General features: G+C 46.3%; 1 protein-coding gene across 2 annotated transcripts in view; it reads left to right on the top strand.

Annotated features, from left to right (window-relative positions):
• IKBIP (IKBKB interacting protein) overlaps positions 1–16,211 on the top strand; it is a 36,441-nt gene that overhangs the window by 12,697 nt on the left and 7,533 nt on the right. The window contains exon 3 of one of the 2 annotated variants that reach the window (XM_089671189.1): positions 3,353–4,217. The exons of the other annotated variant lie outside the window; for it this stretch is intronic. Coding sequence (XP_089527315.1) covers positions 3,353–4,156 — 804 coding nt within the window. The 3' untranslated portion in view covers positions 4,157–4,217. The remainder of the gene's footprint in view (positions 1–3,352; positions 4,218–16,211) is intronic. 2 annotated transcript variants of the gene reach the window in all.

Here is a 16,211-nt window from a genome sequence, read left to right as displayed (position 1 = left end):
ACAGTACAGGAGATGACCAGAGACTGCGAGCACAGTACAGGGGATGACCAGAGACTGCGAGCACAGTACAGGGGATGACCAGAGACTGCGAGCACAGTACAGGAGATGACCAGAGACTGCGGACACACTACAGGAGATGACCAGAGACTGCGGACACACTACAGGAGATGACCAGAGACTGCGGACACACTACAGGAGATGACCAGAGACTGCGGACACACTACAGGAGATGACCAGAGACTGCGGACACACTACAGGAGATGACCAGAGACTGCGGACACACTACAGGAGATGACCAGAGACTGCGGACACACTACAGGAGATGACCAGAGACTGCGGACACACTACAGGAGATGACCAGAGACTGCGGACACACTACAGGAGATGACCAGAGACTGCGGACACACTACAGGAGATGACCAGAGACTGCGGACACACTACAGGAGATGACCAGAGACTGCGGACACACTACAGGAGATGACCAGAGACTGCGGACACACTACAGGAGATGACCAGAGACTGCGGACACACTACAGGAGATGACCAGAGACTGCGGACACACTACAGGAGATGACCAGAGACTGCGGACACACTACAGGAGATGACCAGAGACTGCGGACACACTACAGGAGATGACCAGAGACTGCGGACACACTACAGGAGATGACCAGAGACTGCGGACACACTACAGGAGATGACCAGAGACTGCGGACACACTACAGGAGATGACCAGAGACTGCGGACACACTACAGGAGATGACCAGAGACTGCGGAGTGGGAAGAATAGTGCCCCGTCGTTGGTGTCAGTGGGAGGAATAGTGCCCCGTCGTTGATGTCAGTGGGAGGAATAGTGCCCCGTCGTTGGTGTCAGTGGAGGGAGGAATAGTGCCCCGTCGTTGGTGTCAGTGGAGGGAGGAATAGTGCCCCGTCGTTGGTGTCAGTGGAGGGAGGAATAGTGCCCCGTCGTTGGTGTCAGTGGGGGGAGGAATAGTGCCCCGTCGTTGGTGTCAGTGGGGGGAGGAATAGTGCCCCGTCGTTGGTGTCAGTGGGGGGAGGAATAGTGCCCCGTCGTTGGTGTCAGTGGGGGGAGGAATAGTGCCCCGTCGTTGGTGTCAGTGGGGGGAGGAATAGTGCCCCGTCGTTGGTGTCAGTGGGGGGAGGAATAGTGCCCCGTCGTTGGTGTCAGTGGGGGGAGGAATAGTGCCCCGTCGTTGGTGTCAGTGGGGGGAGGAATAGTGCCCCGTCGTTGGTGTCAGTGGGGGGAGGAATAGTGCCCCGTCGTTGGTGTCAGTGTTTGGGGGGGGGGGGGGATAGTGCCCCGTCATTGGTGTCAGTGGGAGGAATAGTACCCCGTCGTTGGTGTCAGTGGGGGGAAGGAATAGTGTTCCATCGTTGGTGTCAGTGGGGATGAATAGTGTTCCATCGTTGGTGTCAGTGGTGGGGATGAATAGTGCCCCATCGTTGGTGTCAGTGGGGGGTAGGAATCGTGCCCCATCGTTGGTTTTAGTGGGAGGAATAGTGCCCCATCATTATTATCAGTGACACCAATGATGGGGCACTATTCCTCCCACTGACACCAATGACACTTAACTTGCTGACCCCTGCTCCAGCATGGTGCTGCTGCAGCCAGCATGCCTGGTTGCAGCAGCGCCATCAGCACGGCACACTTACCTGTCAGCTGTCCTTCTTCACTCCGGCCTCTCCCTTGATGTTCGCGGGGCCTCTCGGCTCTGCCTCCTCGCAGGTGATTGGCCGCCTGTGTGCCTTTCCTGAGTTCTGGCGCCCAATCACCGGTGATGAGGCGGAGCCGAGCGGCAGGAGTGAGGGAGTGGCCGGAGTGAATGAAGGAGCAGAGCTTCCTGGACTGGATCGGATCGTCGTGGGACTGGGACACGGAGCCAAGTAAGGTACAGCAGCCCCCTGCCCGCACTTGTACTTATTGTCCCTTCCTCGCGGAAAATACACCCCTGCCGGCGGGCCGGATAAATGGCCTCAGCGGGCCGTAGTTTGAGGACCCCTGATCTAAAGGCTTCCATATGACAGCCTGAACAAGCTCCATATCCAGCCTCATAAAGTAAGCAAAAAATTCTTTACCTCCCCTGACTGAGCCGACTCCTCCTTCATTTGTGTCTCACACACTCTCCCTCGCAGACATTGTAGCTCACGCTGGGAGGGTTTCAGCAACAAAAGCATTGTTGTCAATCTAGAAAGCAGTGGGCAGGACTAGGTTTGACTGACAATGTTGATAGCCACATCTCATCCCTCTGTAGTAGAAACAGGAACAGCATACATGAGTGACAACTCTGCTCTGAATTTAGGAGCAGTGCAGCATTGTTGCCACGTCATCACAGGAAGCTGCATTAGGTGGACTTCGCTGGCAGGATCAACAGGTATTTGTGGCGCTTTACAAGGGAACCAAGATAAAACTGTTAACTGAAGCACTTACTGATTACTTAGGTGCTGCACTGTATTTTGTTTTTAAATGAGAGGCCATAGTTCAGTTTTAAACAAGGGGTAGGCCGATGTATAATGTTACACACATTATTGGAGAAGCAAAGTTAGGACCTTCTTCCTCTTATTTCAAAATGACTTCCCAATGGCTTGAACAGCTGCAGCTATGGAGAGACACTGCACTGACAGTATAGCTTTAATATGATCTTTCTTGGAGCAGTACTCAATCAGTGTGCTGATCAGGAATATTTTTTTTTTATCATATTAGAGCTTCAGAACATATCTTGCTGCCAGATACAGCCAGCCATGCTGGGCAAAGTCAACTAGTTGTAAGCCTGATGTGTTAGGCCTCGATCACAGAGGTGTACATAAGCATACACCCATGCAAGAGCCAAGTTTGCCCGCACAGGGATGCAAAGGTGTTCCATGTATCCCCTTGCAGGCAGTCCCAAGCGCACACTGTCTGTGTTCAGGGACCCACACCAACATGGCTGTCAAATTGGGAGTAGCAGCTGTGTCTGTGCAGCTACTGCATCTCAACTGGCATGAATGGGACTGCCTGCACAAGGATGTACAGCACTCCTATGCATCCACATGGAGTGAAACATGGCCTTTGCATGGGCGTATACTTAAGTACGCCTGTTTTGAATACGCTTTAAAGTGATTCTAAAAGTTTAAAATCTAAAAAAATAACAAACATGTCATACTTTCCCGCTTTGTGCAATGGTTTTGCACAGAGCAACCCTGATCCTCCTTTTCTCGGATCCTCTTCCTCTTGTATTTCAAAACTTAATATATCCCAAATGTAACATTTCAATTTCTTTCAACAACCCTTTTTAGCTTTTGAATTCTTTTCAAACAGTCATTTGTGTCCACTAAGCACATGGGCATTCTCTTGCAGCTCGTGTCCGCAGACAACTCCCTAGCAGAAGCTACAGCATCATCTATCCTAGTAAACCACTTACAGCAACAAATATCTATCCTTCATAATGACATTGATCGCATTCAAACCAATGAGCAGGCACTTTCCAAAAGGATGCAGAATGTCAACATTAAGTTCCAAAATGTCACAGATACATGGAAGAGAAACCTGGATGAAATGAACCTGGAGACTAACTCGGTAAAGTCTGACACCAAGTCTTTCCATCAGCAGATGACTTCAAAGATTAACTCGGCTGACCAAACTCTAAAAGTGCTTTCTGAGAAGCTTAAAGAGTTTGAAGAGAGTACACCAAGGAATTTTAGAACTGTAAAAAGACAAGAGGATGAAGATCTTCAACGTATCACTGATGTTTTGGACTACGATGCCAAGGCTATTGAGGATCTGATAAAACATCAGAATGAGTTGGACAACATGAACCAAGAAGTTCAGAAAAACATAGTCCAGTTTGAGCCAAAACTGGTAGAGTGCATTGACAGTTTGCCAGTTATTGACAACGCTGTGCGGACTCTACTCAAGGTTTCCAACGAGATGCTTGACTTTGACAAAAGGATTAACGAGTTGACCGTACAGGTGTTTAATACCGAGGATACTTTGTTGAAAATAATCTCAGAGACTTTAGAGATCCAGCATGTTCTAGAGAGTATGCAGTATGACAACAGTATCCTAAAACTGCAAAATGAAATCTCAGTCTTGAAAGAGAGGACAGAAACTTTATCTTCAACGAATAAAGAGTCCGTGCCGGAGAAACAATCAAGTGACTGAATCTTTTCTGACACAGCTTCTACATGGCCACTTTTGGACGCATACCTGTTTTATGGGAAAAGTATGTAAATTAGTGGTTTACAATTGCTTAGTCTTGGTACACAGGGTAAGCGGGGAGTTTGTTTACTAAGGATCGCTTTTAATAATAAACAACCCAAACTTTTCAGGGACACCCAATTTTCATATGTTGAGACTATTTACAATTTTCTTTGCCTAATTTTCCAGTTTAAATTACAGAAAGGCATATGCAGCTATGATAAAAATTAATTTAATTGGCAGCCATATTCCTAGACATCAGGCATTTTAATTTGTTGTTTTTTTATTTTATTTTTCCCACTAGTTACTTTATCCTTTGTACCCTGGGCAATGGCCTTTCCTGACCATCCTTCATGATACATCTGTCCTGGAGATGTTATTTTAGGGAAAAAAACTAAATATTTCAGATATAAGTTTCAAATTAAATACAAGGAAAAGTATTGTTTTGTATTGTTTTTAAGGTCTTGTTTACACCTGTGGTCAGAGAGGTGATAAAAATAGACAGTCGAGCTGTGGTTTTTGCTTACACCCCCTACCCCCAAGATGCAAAGGCAGCCAGATAGGTTGTGCATATGGCATGGACGTGATGCTTTGCTTCGCGGCTGTAGCAAAAATTTGATCATTCTCACGTTCAGTGGTTAGTACCACCACCAAACACAACCCATTCAGGTAAATGGGGCTGTGCTGTAACTGCCCACAACTGCCTGCAATGCACACGCCTGCGGTGCAGTGGTGTGGTCTTCTCAGGGTGAGGACAGGCCGCAAGGAAGTGACAATTATGCATCCCAACTGCCTGTCAAACATCCTCTGAAAGTGATCTAACAGAGATCTATCTTCAGAGGGCAACGCAGGTGTAAACGAGCCTTCATTTTGCACATGTATCAATGTCATAATTACAGAGTGCACATACTTTTAGTACCTATTACCAAAGTACAATATACATTATTAATATGCTTTTAATGACACACCTGTCCACTGAGGGCATATTAAGTGATTATTCTAGTTGCTTATAGATTATAGCAGTCACTGCATTGTAGAGACTTAATTTTCACTGTTCCATTGGAATCTTTGGGGGGGGGGGGGGGGGGTTCATCTTATTGCAGGGTGCTGGAAAAGACATCTTGCCTTTTATAGAGAAGAACTCGAGACTCCAGGGCTATCAGCTCCAAGTACTTCCAGGCAACATGTGTCTGCTTGGAGTTTTTATGTTTTTTCCATGTTTTTGAAGGTTCCTTCTATGCAATCCATATTCCCCTTTTGAAGCCTGAAAAAGAAACGAACTGTAGAATATTTACACAAAAAAAAGGCAAGCAGGAGTCAAAGGACTAGTCCTCGGTATATTTTGTGGTCTTCCTGCAACTGATCCGTTCCTCATTACTGATCATCCAACATGATTTTGCATTATATCTCTGTGTGCAGGTGGATAGAGGCAGGCACTACTGGGACAGGCAGGTTCAGTGCCCATGGCAAGATTAGGGAACTGTGCTCCCATCTTCCATTCCTAATGCATACCATAGAATGGGTGTGCCACCCTCTGCCCATTCTCTGCCCCTTGCTTCAGCTGGCATGGAGTGTGCACTGCACATGCATAGCCAATTGCTTCCTTTCTAGAAGGTAGTTGCATATGTGCTGTGTGTTTTTTCATGATGGGGGGAGAGTGGGCATGTTAGAGCACAGTGTGACAGCAGTAAGTGTCAAAGCAGCCTGATAGTTGCAAGCCACTGATCTGGAGGTTGTGTGCCGTGAAGGGGTGCCCTGGGCAGCTGCCCTTTCTTCCCAGCCCTAGAGGCAGGGCTATGCTTTTTCGTATCAGAGCTGCCAGCTAATGACTCCCCATCTGATGACTGGTAAGGTAATGATCAGGAGTCTGCAAGGAAGATGGAAAAAGCACTGGTCTGTAGAATGGATAAAGCAGAATCATGAAGATACTTTCACTGTAGGTCCTCAGCTACAGCTTCCTCTCCAGCAAGGAAAACAGCAGCAACGTATTGACATCACAAGATCTCACTCCAAATATTTCGAGATTAGCAATCAGTGGCAGCAGTGCCTTAGAGCAGTGGTCTTTTCTTTCCGTTATCCGGCTCTTGAGGCATTATTCCTGCCATTGACACCAACTACGGGTCATAATTCCTGCCACTGACACCAACAATGGGGCATTATTCCTTCCACTGCCACTAATGATGGGGTATAATTTCTTCCAAAGACAACAAACACAGGGCACTATTCTTCCCACTGACACCAACTATTTCAACCACCAATACCAAAGATTTGGCATTGTTTACTCCCACTGGACACAGTCTGCCACTCCCTAAAGACTGAAGGACAGTAAACTGTCCCTTTCTCTAAAATGTTTGGAGATCCCTGCCTTAGAGGATCTCACATTGCAGGTATACAGCTATAAGAGGCACAAAAGTGTCTAGTAACAGCAAGTGCTATGTGATTTTCCAAGAGCAATTTAAAAAAAAAATGGCTAAATTATTTGAGGTACTGCCTAGACACAATTATAATTTCTAGATGTTCATGTTAACATCGTAAATGTTTCCTTTTTTATGTTCAAGTCCCCATAAAAGGGTTTTCGTCTTTTGATTAATTGTGGCCCTAGTTTGCTTGACTGACTTAAGGATTATTATGTTAAAAATACGTGATGGGCGGACATTGATGTGAACATTTCAGTTTCTGATTCTGTTGATAAGAAGTTAATTTTGCTTACTTACTGGCACGTTAAATCATAATCTCTGTTTATGTGTCAGGGATGGCACTGATGAGAGATTCCCACTTAAGCCACACCCTTAATAACTCAAAATGGTAATGTCACAGTCACCATACAAAGAGAAAGCAATGACCAAATGAAAGCTACTATGGACCTAGCTAATACCTGAAATGTATGCCCAATATTTATCAAAAACCAAATAAAAAAAAAAATATATAAGGTTTTATGAAAGAACTGTGTTCCAGTCCAAAATCCTAATTTTAGCCCAGGTCTTAAAATGTATCCGATATAGAAACCTATTGTCTCAGTCACACAATAGATTTTTCCATACTGTGGAATAACAATTTTTGTTGTCCTTTCCACATTGGATTGGTCTGGTCTTGAAAATTAAAATTTTTAAGGGTAATGGTAAAAGTGATATACCCCTCCCACTCTGTGTTTTATTTTCACAGCTGAAATATTGAGACCACTCTATAGATTAAAGTCGTGAAAAATTGAGTGCTAAACCAATGATATTCCAGCTGCAGTTTTTCCAGTGCTGGCTAAAAAGATGAAACATCACTGCATAGTGTATTAGAATTTACTCACACAAATGTTATTGTATTCACATGCCTAGACAAGTAGCTGAACATTTTATGCAAAAGGTAAAACAATTTTATGTTTTCAATAAATTACATTTATTTGTGTATATGCTGTGTTCTTCATACTGATAGGGAATTTTTTTTTATCAGTCAATATCGGTACATTTTTTTTTTTTTTATTTACAGTTCCTTTTAATCACTGCATCATACCACTACAGTTCGTGTCAGGCTAACTGGGTATCGCCATGATCACGTTTTTTAATTTATGGTTACCAAGCCCCCTTATAGTGAACTTTGGTTCTCAAATTATTTTCCAAACCCTGTGGAGTGCAGCCTATATAAAAATATGAACATGATGATACATATTATTATACAGTATTTATATAGCGCCAAAATGTTAGCTCAGCGCTGTACATTATAGATATGACAACTCTCAACGCATTTCAATTCTTGACACAAATCTTCATCATGGAGACATGTCACAGTGGTTATATGTACAATGTAAATATATCAGCCATATACCGTATTTTTCGCTCCATAAGACACACCTGACCATAAGACGCACCTAGGTTTTAGAGGCGAAAAACAAGAAAAAAAAAATATTCTGAACCAATGGACTGCAGACACAGTGCAGGGGATGACCAGAGACTGCGGACACAGTGCAGGGGATGACCAGAGACTGCGGACACAGTGCAGGGGATGACCAGAGACTGCGGACACAGTGCAGGGGATGACCAGAGACTGCGGACACAGTGCAGGGGATGACCAGAGACTGCGGACACAGTGCAGGGGATGACCAGAGACTGCGGACACAGTGCAGGGGATGACCAGAGACTGCGGACACAGTGCAGGGGATGACCAGAGACTGCAGACAGTGCAGGGAATGACCAGAGACTGCAGATATAGTACAGGAGATGACCAGAGACTGCAGACAGTGCAGGGAATGACCAGAGACTGCGGACAGTGCAGGAGATGACCAGAGACTGCGGACAGTGCAGGGGATGACCAGAGACTGCGGACAGTGCAGGGGATGACCAGAGACTGCGGACAGTGCAGGGGATGACCAGAGACTGCGGACAGTGCAGGGAATGACCAGAGACTGCGGACAGTGCAAGGAATGACCAGAGACTGCGGACAGTGCAGGGAATGACCAGAGACTGCGGACAGTGCAGGGAATGACCAGAGACTGCGGACAGTGCAGGGAATGACCAGAGACTGCGGACAGTGCAGGGAATGAACAGAGACTGCGGACAGTGCAGGGGATACCAGAGACTGCAGACAGTGCAGGGGATACCAGAGACTGCAGACAGTGCAGGGGATGACCAGAGACTGCTGACCTTTGGGGAGGGAGGGGGAGCGGGTACCTGGATTTGACAGGTACCCGCTCCCACTTCCGTGGAGATGTCCTCTCTTCTTCCCAGGCCGGCTTCTGTGACAGCCGGGTGCCCACTGCGCATGCGCGAGAAGCGCTGCGCTTTGTGAATGGCCCGGCGCATTCTGGGACCTGTCATGTGTCCCAGAAGACACCGGATCATTCACAAAGCGCAGCACATGTGCAGTGGGCACCCGGCTGTCACAGAAGCCAGCGCGGGAAGACTGTGCAGCGCTGGAGCGAGGAACAGGTAAGGCCCTGCAGGAGAGAACAGCTGAGCGGCCGGCCCGGTATTCTGACATGGTGGCTGCAGAAATACTGGACCGGCCGCTTTATATTCGCTCCATAAGACGCACTGACATTTCCCCCCCTTTTTTGGGGGGAAAAAAGTGCGTCTTATGGAGCAAAAACTACGGTACTCGTAGGAATGTATAAGACTGCAGCGTGGGAGCGCAAAGCCCTGAACTCTGCAAAGAATGGTGCTCACATGCTTTTTGCAGTATTCTCCTGTAAGCCCAGACCAATGTAATGACACAACTCCAGAGGATGTGTCCATGACAACCTGGGATAACAGAACATGGGTTAAATGACATTGGCTGTCATTCACCCAGGAAGAGGAGTGTCAGCCAGGACTGAAGGATGTTGTGAAGGGCAGCGCTGGAGTGTGAAGCATGTTTAATGGTTTACAGGGTTTGAAAAAAGACCTTGGGTGTGTGATATGGGAGGCCATGCACTTTGTGTTTAATTAAAGTGGTTCTAAAGCAGCGGTTCTCAACCTGGGGGTCGCGACCCCTTTGGGGGTCGAACGACACTTTCCCAGGGGTCGCCTAAGACCACCAGAAAACACATATTTCCGATGGCCTTAGGAACCGAGACACCGCTCCTTGATCCGTCTCCAGGTGTGGGCGGGATGACATGCCGTCCCTGTCATCTGGACACACCCCCGGGATCAATCCTTCCTCGTCGGTGATTGGCCGCAGGAACTGTAGCTCAGCAGAGGCACACAGGCGGCCAATCACCGGCGAGGAGGTGGAGCTTGGAAAGGAGGAGCCGAGCGGCACCGCGAAGATCGAGCGAGTGAAGAGGAGGAGAGCGGCCGGAGAAGGAAGACATCTGACCGGTAAGTGTCTGTACCATGGGAGAGGGAGGGAGCGAGCGAGCCCAGGCTGGAGCAGGGGTCAGCAAGGTAAGTATCATTGGTGTCAGTGGGAGGAATAGTGCCCAATCATTGGTGTCACTAATACCAATGATGGGGCACTATTCCTCCCCCCACTGACACCAACGATGGGGCACTATTCCTCCCCCCACTGACACCAACGATGGGGAACTATTCCTCCCCCCACTGACACCAACGATGGGGCACTATTCCTCCCCCCACTGACACCAACGATGGGGAACTATTCCTCCCCCCACTGACACCAACGATGGGGCACTATTCCTCCCACTGACACCAACGATGGGGCACTATTCCTCCCACTGACACCAACGATGGGGCACTATTCCTCCCACTGACACCAACGATGGGGCACTATTCCTCCCACTGACACCAACGATGGGGCACTATTCCTCCCACTGACACCAACGATGGGGCACTATTCCTCCCACTGACACCAACGATGGGGCACTATTCCTCCCACTGATACCAACGATGGGGCACTATTCCTCCCACTGATACCAACGATGGGGCACTATTCCCCCCACTGACACCAACGATGGGGCACTATTCCTCCCACTGACACCAGTGATGGGGCACTATTCCTCCCACTGACACCAATGATGGGGCACTATTCCCCCCACTGACACCAACGATGGCGCACTATTCCTCCCACTGACACCAACGATGGGGCACTATTCCTCCCACTGACACCAACGATGGGGCACTATTCCTCCCACTGACACCAACGATGGGGCACTATTCCTCCCACTGACACCAACGATGGGGCACTATACCTCCCACTGATACCAACGATGGGGCACTATTCCTCCCACTGACACCAACGTTGGGGCACTATTGCTCCCCCTGATACCAACGATGGGGCACTATTCCTCCCACTGACACCAATGATGGGGGCACTATTCCTCCCACTGACACCAATGATGGAGCACTATTCCTCCCACTGACACCAATGATGGGGGCACTATTCCTCCCACTGACACCAATGATGGGGGCACTATTCCTCCCACTGATACCAATGATGGGGCACTATTCCTCCCACTGACACCAATGATGGGGCACTATTCCTCCCACTGATACCAGTGTTGGGGCACTATTCCTCCCACTGATACCAGTGATGGGACACTTTTCCTCCCACTGACATCAGTGATGGGACACTATTCCTCCCACTGACACCAGTGATGGGGCACTATTCCTCCCACTGTCACCAATGATGGGGCACTATTCCCCCCACTAACACCAATGATGGGGCACTATTCCCCCCACTGACACCAATGATGGGGCACTATTCCCCCCACTGACACCAATGATGGGGCACTATTCCCCCCACTGACACCTATGATGGGGCACTATTCCTCCTACTGACACCAACGATGGGGCACTATTCCTCCCACTGACACCAACGATGGGGCACTATTCCTCCCCCCACTGACACCAACGATGGGGCACTATTCCTCCCCCCACTGACACCAATGTTGGGGCACTATTGCTCCCCCTGATACCAATGATGGGGCACTATTCCTCCCACTGACACCAATGATGGGGGCACTATTCCTCCCACTGATACCAATGATGGGGGCACTATTCCTCCCACTGACACCAATGATGGGGCACTATTCCTCCCACTGATACCAGTGATGGGGCACTATTCCTCCCACTGACACCAGTGTTGGGGCACTATTCCTCCCACTGATACCAGTGATGGGACACTTTTCCTCCCACTGACATCAGTGATGGGACACTATTCCTCCCACTGACACCAATGATGGGGCACTATTCCTACCACTGACACCAATGATGGGGCACTATTCCTACCACTGACACCAATGATGGGGCACTATTCCTACCACTGATACCAATGATGGGGCACTAATCCTCCCATTGACATCAGTGATGGGACACTATTCCTCCCACTGACACCAATGACGTGGCACTACTCCTCCCACTGCAAAATTACAGTTATGAAGTAGCAACGAAAATAATTTTATGGATGGGGGTCACCACAACATGAGGAACTGTATTAAGGGGTCGCGGCATTAGAAAGGTTGAGAACCACTGTTCTAAAGGCTCCAAATTTTTAACCTTCATGTATTCTATGCATGAAGGTAAAAAACCTGTGTGTAGCAGCCCCCCCCCCCAAACACCTGAACCCCCTCCCAATCCAGCGATGTCCATGAGAGCCTTTGTTCTCTAGGGACTCACTCTTGATTGGCTGAGGCACAAGCTATTGGCTCATGCTGCTGTCAATCACAGACAGTGCACCAATCAGGAGAGGGAAGGTGTAGGGCTGAGCTGGGTCTCTGTTTGTGAATGAACATGCAGAGCTACGGCTTTGAAGCACACCTGCTTGGGTGGGCCCATAGCAAGCTGCTTGCTGTGGGGGCACCCGACGGCCCAGGAGCGTTGGTGGGGGACCTGAGAAGAGGAGGATCCAGGCTGCTGTGTGTGTGTGAAACCACTGCTCAGAGCAGGTAAGTATGATATATTTGTTATTTAAAAAAAACAAGACTTTAATATAACTTTAAGGCCTCATTCACATAGGGGGTTTTGCAGCAACTTTTAGGGGTGTCAGGTGGTTTTTCTGTTGTTGTTTGTTTATTTTACTGCTTCCAAACGCCCTCTATGTTCTCTTATGTGTTTATGCACAAATAGACTTTTTGAAGCTTTTAGTAGCAGGGGCTTTTAGAGTCAAGAAAAAACCCACTGCCAGTGTGTCCAGGAACAGCAGAGTTTGGGCAGAAAAAACTCTTAACACTACTAAAATAGGCTGAAAGCTGCTAAACTTAACTAAATGACTTGAGCATTCATTCATTTCAATGGCCAGAATAAATCATTTATTCTTGCCAATTAAATTAACACTCCAGAGCTTGACACCTGTAAAAGCTTTAGACACTTTTACAAGCATCAGGCATTTTTTTCAGTAAAAACGCTGCTGACTTCAAGGAGAGTTAAATAAACGCCCTGTGTGCATGAGGCCTTAAAGTGCACGAGTTTGATTTTGGGCTCGCACAACACAAAGGAGATGGGATTGTCCCTAGGAATACACAGATCTGCACTAGAGGCTGTTTTATTCTGATTGTTGTTTGAGATAATCCCTCTGATCATACACTGGTTTTCTGGCTCGTCTCCAAGCGCACAAACACTGTTCATAAAAATAGCTCAAGGGCAAAATGACAGACAGGCAGAATTACTAATAAAAACATCCCATTCTTCTAGGAAACACAGCTGAGGACAAGTGGGTAACTCTAACACTCAACCATGTCAAAGTTTTCAAACTAAACCTGACACATATGAACATATTTATCAGACCATGACCTGTGCAGATTATAACTTCACCAATCCACCATTTCCTTTCAATGTTATGATGGCTTTAAAGACATGTAAGGAGACAATTGCTTGATTATCACACTTGCCTCATCGTCATTGCATGGCTTTATTTATTCATTCATTCATTGATATAGTACCTAGAAAAAGTATTCATACTCCTTGAGATTTTCTACATTTTCTCATGTTATAACCAAAACAGTAAATGTATTTTATTGGGATTTTATGTGATAGACCAACACAAAGTGGCACATAATTGTGAAGTGAAAGGAAAATGATAAACGGTTTTATAATTTTTTACAAATAAATATGTGAAAAGCGTGGTGTGCATTTGTATTCAGCCCCCCGGAGTCAATACTTTGTAGAACCCCCTTTCTCTGCAATTACAGCTGCAAGTCTTTTTGGGGATGTCTCTACCTGCTTTGCACATCTAGAGAGTGATATTTTTGCCCATTCTCCTTTGCAAAATACCTGAAGCTCTGTCAGATCGGATGGGGAGCGTCTGTGAACAGCAATTTTTTTGTTTTGCCACAGATTCTTAATTGGATTTAGGTCTGGACTTTGACTGGGCCATTCTAACTCATGAACATGCTTTGATCTAAACCATTCTATTGTAGCTCTGGCTGTATATTTAGGGTCGTTGTCCTGCTGGAAGGTGAACCTCTGCACCAGTCTCAAGTCTTTTGCAGACTCTAAAAGGTTTTCTTCTAAGATTGCCTTGTATTTGGCTCCATCCATCTTCGCATCAACTCTGACAAGCTTTCCTGTCCCTGCTGAAGAAAATCATCCCCACAACATGATGCTGTCACCACCATGTTTCACGGTGGGGATGGTGTGTTCAGGGTGATGTGCAGTGTTAGTTTCCACCACACATAGCATATTGCCTTTAGGCCAAAAGGTTCAATTTTGGTCTCATCTGACCAGAGCACCTTCTTCCACATGTTTGCTGTGTCCCCCACATTGCTTATTGCAGTCTGCAAACAGGACTTCTTATGGTTTTTTTCAACAATGGCTTTCTTCTTGCCACTCTTCCATAAAGGCCAGATTTGTGGAGTGAACGACTAATAGTTATCCTGTGGACAGACTCTCCCAGCTGTGGCTCTCTGCAGCTCCTCCAGAGTTCCCATGGGCCTCTTGGCTGCTTCTGTGATTAATGCTCTCCTTGCCCGTCCTGTCAGTTTAGGTGGACGGCCATGTCTTGGTAGGTTTGCAGTTGTGCCGTACTCTTTCCATTTTTGAATTATGGATTGAACAGTGCACTGTAAGATGTTCAAAGCTTGTGATATTTTATTATAACCTAGCTCCACTCAAAAAGGGGAAGTTCCGCTTTAAGCCTTTGTCCCCTGCTCCCCATTAAGGATTGGCACCTTTGGGGAGTGGGTACCCTAATTTGAGAGGTACCCGCTCCGATGATGTCCTCCCCCTTTTTTGTTCCAGGGAGAGAAAAGGAGGATACACCACACTTGCACCTACACAATAGTTAAACCCCTTGATTGCCATTTTTAACACTTTGATTAGCCCAGATGTTAACCCCTTCCTGCCTAGTGTCATTAGTACAGTGTCCCTGCTGTTTATTAGCACACTGAGCACTGTATTAGTGTCACTGGAGATGTCATTGGCAGTCTGTCCCCCCCCCCCCAGTGTCAGAATGCCTGCTGCAGTCCCGCTGTAAGTCGCTGATCACCGCCATTACGAGTATAAAAATGACACCATTTGTAGACGCTATAACTTTCATGTAACCCAGTTAAAGTACACTTACTGAGATTTTTTTTTTTTTCTTTTTTTTACGAAAGACATGCAGCAGAATACATTTTGGCCTAAATTTGTGAAGACATTTAATTTTTGTTAATTGGGTATGTTTTCTAGCAAAAAGTTTTTTCTTTTTTCAAAATTGTTATTTTTTTGTTTATAGCGCAAAAAATATACAGAGGTGATCAAATACAACCAAAAGAAAGCTCTATTTGTAGGGGAAAAAAATGACATACATTTATGTACAGCGTTGCATGACTGCACAGTTATCAGTTAAAGTAATGCAGCACCATATCGCAAAAAATAGCCTGGTCATGAAGGGGGGTACATCTTCCTTAGGGCAAGTGGTTAAAAAAGTTGTCGTATAATAAATGTGTTGCCAGGATTACATGAAAAGAAAATCATTTTTTGTTTTGTTTATTGAAGATTTTAAACACTCAAAAAAGGGTAAAGTTAAGTTCAAATTAAGTTCTTATGAAAATGTACCAATGCAGTTTACCAGTTCTTAGATGTGGTGACCCTGTCAGCAATAAACCTACTATCTTTGGCAATGTTCACACTTGAGCATATTGGAATTGCGAGCAGAATCATTATTCCTTAATGGGACTCAAAACGTTGTGCAATTTTGCCATGATTGTTGTGTAACAAAACACTCAAAAATCACAGCAAAACATGCATAGCCAAACACGCCAGGCTCATTGCCAAAATTTGGTACATGAGCTTCTTTGTGCGTTTTTGGAGTAGAGGGAGGCCCATTCAAAATGAATGGTGCTGCTCCAAAAACGTGCAAAAAAAGAGACGTGATAGTGTCAGTCAGGTGTGAATGGGGCCTTAGGACGTCTACTCTCTGGTATATTAAATTTCAACTGTAAGGTAAACACACTGCAGTAGCTAAACAAATCTTTGTAAAAATATACTTTACACTCTCTTAATTACTTTGATGATTACAGAACATAACTGATTCTTGTACTGCTGTATTCTAATATTAGGTGAGGAAGCAGTTGTAAAGCAAATGTTTAATAAAGGTGGTGCCCAAATACAGAACTACACTTAAATCATAGGTGTGGCGTATACCAGACTGCTGTCTCAACAAGGATAAAAAGTCTTAT

This window comes from Staurois parvus, unplaced genomic scaffold, assembly GCF_062004578.1.
Source record: "Staurois parvus isolate SC_StPar_1 unplaced genomic scaffold, SC_StPar_1.0 ptg000101l, whole genome shotgun sequence".
Classification (NCBI taxonomy): Eukaryota; Metazoa; Chordata; class Amphibia; order Anura; family Ranidae; genus Staurois; species Staurois parvus.
Note: the sequence above shows the minus strand (reverse complement) of the source record. Positions and strands in the feature narration are given on the sequence as shown.